Source organism: Papaver somniferum, chromosome 7 (assembly GCF_003573695.1).
Source record: "Papaver somniferum cultivar HN1 chromosome 7, ASM357369v1, whole genome shotgun sequence".
Lineage (NCBI taxonomy): Eukaryota > Viridiplantae > Streptophyta > Magnoliopsida > Ranunculales > Papaveraceae > Papaver > Papaver somniferum.
The window spans coordinates 189,117,754-189,124,530 of record NC_039364.1 but is presented as its reverse complement, the minus strand read 5'-3'; the positions used below and the strand labels follow the sequence as shown (position 1 = coordinate 189,124,530).

At 33.5% G+C, this 6,777-nt stretch overlaps 1 protein-coding gene across 1 annotated transcript; it reads right to left on the bottom strand.

Moving 5' to 3' along the window:
* Positions 1-432: 432 nt before the first annotated feature.
* On the bottom strand, positions 433-3,094 carry LOC113299227 (1-aminocyclopropane-1-carboxylate synthase-like). Its single transcript, XM_026548214.1, has 4 exons — positions 2,726-3,094; positions 2,477-2,608; positions 2,198-2,358; positions 433-1,760 (listed from the first exon to the last, which is right to left on the bottom strand). Exons 1-4 carry the CDS (start codon positions 2,891-2,893, stop codon positions 746-748), a joined length of 1,476 nt encoding a protein of 491 aa, XP_026403999.1. The 5' UTR covers positions 2,894-3,094; the 3' UTR covers positions 433-745.
* Between the last annotated feature and the right edge of the window lie 3,683 nt (positions 3,095-6,777).

Here is a 6,777-nt window from a genome sequence, read left to right as displayed (position 1 = left end):
AAATATTCTAGGAGAGGATGGAGATGAAGAATCAGATGAGTTTTCATCATTTGAATACTCAAACTTAGTGAATTGGAAAACAAAATCTATTTTCCATGTTTTTCTCCTTCATCTTCTCTAACTCTACTCTCTTAATAATTCTACTCAACTAATAATAAACTCATCTTTTAATTTAATCTCACTAATTGTTTTTAACTAAATCATTCACTAATCATAACCTAAAATTAATTAAAAGGGTAAATTAGGTATTAAATAAATAACTAGATATGAAGTGACCTAGAATTACTTCTAATACCTTTACCCAAAATAAAACCATGATCCCAAAAAAAACCATGGTCCCCAAAAAATCATTCTTAGCTAAGTCAGCTATGGGCCTCCTTTTGCTGGCGGCCCAATAGAATCTGAATTTAGTGTTGAGGATTAATTAAACTCTAACAAATAAATATTTCACTTGTTTATTTCTGGATAAAATATATTTTTCACTTGTGTATCTGTCATCAAACCGATCCAATTTTGGAATGAAAAAAACAGATAAGCATCTCTATTTATCACTGTCCCATACAGAATGCAGACATTTGCAATTCAAAAAATGGGACGGTAGCAATTATTCTAACAACTCAACAATCGGTTTCGCAAACATTTTCTAAAACTAGATACTAGTGCTACAAATTTTATTACGCACAATTTAAGACAAATTAGGCTATAACCCGATGTTAATCAATTAATCTTGATTATCAATCAACAATTAAGTTCTCGTACGAACAAGAGGTGAGTGAGGCATGGGGGAGTGAGGCGACATCATTCTTGGTGTCATAATAATCTCTTCGCACCTTCGAGAAAAGCTGACACGAAGGTTGTTCATCCATCGTGGTTTCTTCGCAAGTGGAGGTGATTCTGATGAATTGTTATCCTTCACTTGAAGTGCCACGAATTTTCGGATTCTTCCAAGTGCGATTTCCACTGTTTCATCATCCATGTTTGCAAAACAAACCCGAAACCATCCAGCTTCTGAACATTGAAAAGAAGAACCAGGTGACACGTTAAGTTTAACATCGTTGATGATAACACGCCATAATGACATCTCGGCTCCCAGAGTCGGCTCTTTAAGAAGACTCCGTAAGTCCATCCAGAAAAATAAACCTGCATTACTTTTCAAACTACCAATTCCTACTTCCTTGAGGCCTCGTGTAAGCATATTATGTCTTTTCGCCAACCTCTTTGAACTCTCGGAGAGAAACCGATCAACAAACTCGTCATCTGAAAGCAATGATGCAACAAAATGTTGTGTTTGTGTAGAAACTAATCCGAAACTCGACATCTTTCGAGCACAATTTACTACACTTTTGTTGTAGGAATAAATAATTCCAACTCTAAAGCCTGGAAGTCCCATATCCTTCGAAAGACTAGATAGAACATGGATGAGATCGCGATTGCATTCCTTAGTTTCTTCGACTACCTCGGAAATGCTTACGAAATCAGGTTTTTCGAAAACGGTGGCAGCATAAATTTCGTCGCACACCAGATGGATATTCTTTTCATTGATGAACTTCACAAGGGATCTTAGTGTGTCCTTATCTAGGACAGTTCCCAACGGGTTTGAAGGGTTGTTTATGAGTAAACCTTTAACTCTAATGTCAGCTTCTTGGGCTTTCTGATATGCAGCTTCCAATGCCGTAATGGTGATGCGGAAATTGTTAGAACTTTCGCAGACGATTGGAATTAGCTTCACCCCTGTCCTCCATCCAAAGTCTCGACTAAATCTGCAAAAGATTTCCAAATTTAATATAAGTACAAAGAAAGAAATCTTTTATCGATAGACAGACGATTAGTCAATGCTCAAGTACTTCATATGAAATTTCGTGCATATCTTTGTCACGTCAGGCTGTGTTTCGGTAAGTTAGATGGGGTACCATTCATCAAGGTGGGGCAAATATGCTAGTGCGTAAATGGTCCAACATATTTAAAGGTTGTACTTGTCAACATATTTAAGAGAGCAGATACGAAATGGAGAACGACGTAGGTTGTAACGTAGCGTCGGCTGGTAATAAGTTCCTTTAATGGATAGTGGTCAAACCAATATTGCTTAATGAAAGAGAAAAATAATAATAAAGGATTTAACTTTAAGTTTAGCAGACAAGCTGAGATCATGCGTTCTAATGATTGTTTTTTAATACTGTAGATTGAAAAGATCACTTACGCCGGATAATATGGCGAAGGAACGAGGAACGCGTCACCGGCATCAGCTAAACAAAAGGCAATAGTTTCAGCAGCACCAGTAGCTCCTCCACTCATAACTACGTGATCTGGATCAAATGTAGCCTTACCTCCTCTTATTTTCCCCATAAACTTAGCAATAGCCTGTGGGAATAAAAATTTGAAACATTATTAACATAAGTTTTTTTTTTTTTTGACGTGATGAATCACTTCTAACTTAAATTCAATCACAAATCTGTTTAGTGCAAGATAATTAACGCACCTCTCGAAAAGTAGATAGTCCATGATAATCTTGAAAGAGAGCGAGCTCCATGAAGTCGTTGACTCCTTGGTTAGTACATATTGAAGCCTCTGGATGTCTCTTAATCCAGTCTACAACTAAATCAAAGGATAGCTGCGCATACATAAAAAAAACAAAGTTAAGTCTACTAGTAGTATTATTTAAACAAAGTTATTATGAAGAAGACAAGAATACGTAAAACTAGAATTGCCCTTGAAATTAATTACGTACCTGATTTTCAGCAAGACCCATTTGAATGACTCCATTAGGATTATCAGTTGGATGAAAGGGATCATTGTCATATGCTTTCCATCCATCGAAATACGGAGAATCTTCGCCGTGTCCGTTACCGTTTGCAATTCTAGAAAGAAGGTTTTGACTGTTTTCAGCGAAACCCATTTAGTTAGACTTGCTTGGCTAGATAGAGAAGAGAGTACGTGTACGATAAAAAAAAGAAGTAGAGAAAGAGAGTCTGAGACTAAGAGTTGTTGAGGTGATTACTGATTAGATTGATGAAGAAGGATCGAGTAGCTAGGGATATATATATATATATATATATATAGGCATGCAGTTGAGAAAGGAGAAGGAAATGACAAGAAAGTAAATAGAGAGGCAGAATAAGATATTCAACCTTCAAACCAAGAAAGAGAGAATTATGAAAAGGAAGAAAGTAAGAAACAAAGAAGAAGACCAAAACAAAAAATGATATGGTGTTGCCAGTTGTGATATTGGGTCAGTCTTCGTTAATTTTTTCTGTATGAATTTTTTTGTCGTCAAAGAACCGCTACTGGTTGAGCACGTGAGACTGAAGAATTATTTGAAAAGTAGTTACCTTTCTGATCTTTACCGCCATGGTTTTAGATTTGGATCAACGAATGTAGATTGTTTATCATTGAGTTTGTTTGGTTATTCATGGTGGCTGTAAGAGGTATCCCAATGCCATTTTTCTTTCTTTAAGGAGAAACAAAAAACATTGACTGAACCCTTTTGACATTATCAATTTCTATCACGTTTTAGATCATTATTTAGTCGTTGCATTTTTGTAGGTTAAAAATGTTAAATTCTGTAGACTTTTTAATTGTAGGTAGTAGTTCTGGTTGGCTTGGACTTTCTGTTCACCACCTCCTTTATTAGTTGGTACGGGCGTGCTTGCAAGTTTGGACTTGGCAGAATTTGAGAGGCAACTTACTGTGAAAGAAAATAATAGTAGAAATCTTGGCCACAAAATGAAGAATACTAGTGTACTCATTATAGCAGTAAAGGTAGAAGTGAAGCGTAGATTCCTCGTCCAGTACCATTGACTAGTTTAGGTTCTCAACACGCATTATGTTATTTTATTTTTCTGTATTCGTTGGTTCAAAACTTCACAGTATTTTCAGTTACTCGAGAGTTGGTTCCGTTTATGAAGCGTAATTTTAACCTTCTACGGCAGTAGTGTATAAGACTTATTCTTGGTCTACGGATTCACCGGAACCATCACTATCTCAGGTGGTATTGAGACTCGAGGTCAAATGTTTCATTAGACCTCAGAGGTTGTCTATAAAGAGTAATTATAACGAGACCTTTTCCCAAGTGGGGGCAAATTCATTTTCTTTTTTCTTTTATGGAAGAGGTATCACCTCATAATTTCATTAATACGAAATTTTGTTTACATTGATCAATCACATTTGAAAATGGAGAAAAACAATCCATATACAATTTACATATTTCAGGAACGAAAATAGAAAATTGTACAAAAATTTTACAACCCGTTGGAGAAATTGACATCCTTCTAGGTTTCAAACCATTTTGTTTCAAGATCGTTTGTTTCTTGATCATCATCATCATTGATGTAAGATGCTTCCATATAAGGAAGTAATATGCCCTTATTGATATCAACACGATCAACATCGCTCTGACTCTGATTCGCTGAAATAGATCGTCTCCTTCCAAAATATATTTGATAAGAATGCAACACCACCAAAAAACGCTATAATGGCTATGAGATAACATATCTAGATAACATAAAAATACCATCAGACCGATGAAAAAATAAATAAGAAATCCTAATAATTGTTTGAACAACAATTTATTTTATTTAAATATATAAGAATATGTACAATTCTATCCGAATCTTAAAATAATTCAAGATTCGGGTAACAAATCTATGAGAATACTAAGAAAAACAAATGAAGATAACCATCAATATAACTTGTAATTAAAGAGGATAATTGTTTTTTATTTATGATAGTCTGTTTTTTATACTGGCCGTTATGCGGTCGAAGGCCACCCGGTTTTTTTTAGCATTTTAATTGACTTTTTAATATTAAGTTATTAACTAAGTGAAAATCATATCATTAAATATTTTAATTAAATTAGGTATAATAATTTAGGTTGATTTTTTATTTTTAGGCCATACATTTGATGTGTTTTAATTGATTTTATACGATTTTTATAATTTTTAATCCCATTAAAAATAAAATTTTAATATTATAAAACATATTTGTCCCCACAAGATATGTAATTACAAAAATCGTAAGCCTATTTTAGTGGGATTTCAGAATAAGTGGGGTCGACGGACCCTATTTGTCCATACATCCCTTTGTGCCTGCTTACAATGGCTTTTATCTTTATTGTTTCTATTATGAAGATTAATTTTTTTGAAATGTTTCGTTAAGCTTTTTTCCCAAAGATCTCAATCTTTTAGCTACAAAATTATGTTTCCAGTATCTGTTGTATTATTATCTACGTCATCTAGGCAATATACTAAATCATAGGAGTAATTGTTTAGACAATTGATTAGTTATAATATACTATAACACCGTTGTCTCGAAGGAGAGTTGACCGAAGGAAAACTAAACATTGTTGATTGCATAACGCGTTATACATCTTTTTTTTATCGAAATGTTATTTTTGAAACATATACATCATTTTAGTGGTTGCATAACTAAATTAGTGAATGCATGAACCAAAATACGACTGTATAAACTGTTATGCATCCTTTGTGGAAATCGAAGAAAGATTTAATTAAAAAGGGGTCATATTAATTTGGTAGTCTTGTTTGGACAAGTTTGTCCTTTTAGGTTATTATTTATCTTCTTTTTTTTATGGATGCATTTTTTTGTATGTATAAATTTGTAAGATTTTTTATATGTATAAATTTGTGGGATTTTTGTTTCTATTTTCTTTATCTTTTATATCGAAAATAAAGAGGTGTGGGTGAATTTGTGGGTGTATGATCATGTAAAATTTGGTTTCAGGTGAATTTTCTCTGTTGTGGTTAAATGCTTAATCAAGCTCTCTTTCTAGAACTTCTGCCTCCACCAGAGAATATTTAGACCAATAAAAAAAATTGAGAATATTTAGACCAATAGGAAATAAGAGTTTCTGGCCCCACCAGAAAATCTTAAGTAAGAAAAAGATTAGATAAAAAAGTCTTACTGACCCCACCAGAAAATTATTATTTAAGTAAAAAAAAAAACCTTAACGGTGAGTTTGTTTGCAGAATTCACGATTTCAAGGATTTATAATCCCATTTATGTAAATCCCTCGTGTGTTTGGTACCTCATTTAAAAATTTTATAGGATTCATAGAATTATCTTGTTTTAAAGTTCATATATTGTTTGGTATTACTCTCAGAATCTTAATATGGTGTGTGTATATAAATATATGAGATTTAAAGTTAAAAAAAAATGGGTCCATAATTCCCTTGATAAGTTTTCCAGCAAATCTTAGGGGGGAGGGGTCGGACTCCATATGGAAGATTTGTTGGAAAACTAATTCCCGTGGGAAACGTAATTCCAAGGATTTGATCAACCAAACATACCGAAAGAAACGTAATTCCACCAGATCCCATGGATCCATAAATCCCACCATTAACATTCAACATCCAACCCCAACATAAGTAAAATAAATATATTGCGTAAATAGAATAGGCCCATAATAAAAAATAAAAAAATGAGCTCTTCACGGGCAAAAATAAAATATATCTTGAGTAAAGAAGAAAAAACTTCACTAGTAAAAGAGAAAAAATGAACGCGCAATTGGAGGTTATATAAAGAACGCGAAATTGGGGGATAAAAAAAACAATTGGGGGATATAAGAAAATGACATAAACTGGATCCATATATCAATTTGGGGTCACCCCTTATCTAAGCATTTTACGTATTACCTAATCTACCCCTCACTAATCAATATTAGTGATTAATAATAATTAGTAAAATCATAAGATTTTTGATAAATGATTAGTGTGTGTTTTATTTGAATTTGGGTGAGTAAGGTGAGAGTAGAAGGAGGGAATAATA

What these genes read in the sequence shown, in the direction of transcription:
- LOC113299227 (XM_026548214.1), bottom strand. Translation starts at nt 2,893, where the DNA reads ATGGGTTTCGCTGAAAACAGTCAAAACCTTCTTTCTAGAATTGCAAAC. An exon ending in TGGGTCTTGCTGAAAATCAG is followed by an intron (nt 2,609 to 2,725) that starts GTACGTAATTAA and finishes ATGTATGCGCAG; the next exon opens with CTATCCTTTGATTTAGTTGT. An exon ending in CCTTCGCCATATTATCCGGC is followed by an intron (nt 1,761 to 2,197) that starts GTAAGTGATCTT and finishes AATCTTTTGCAG; the next exon opens with ATTTAGTCGAGACTTTGGAT.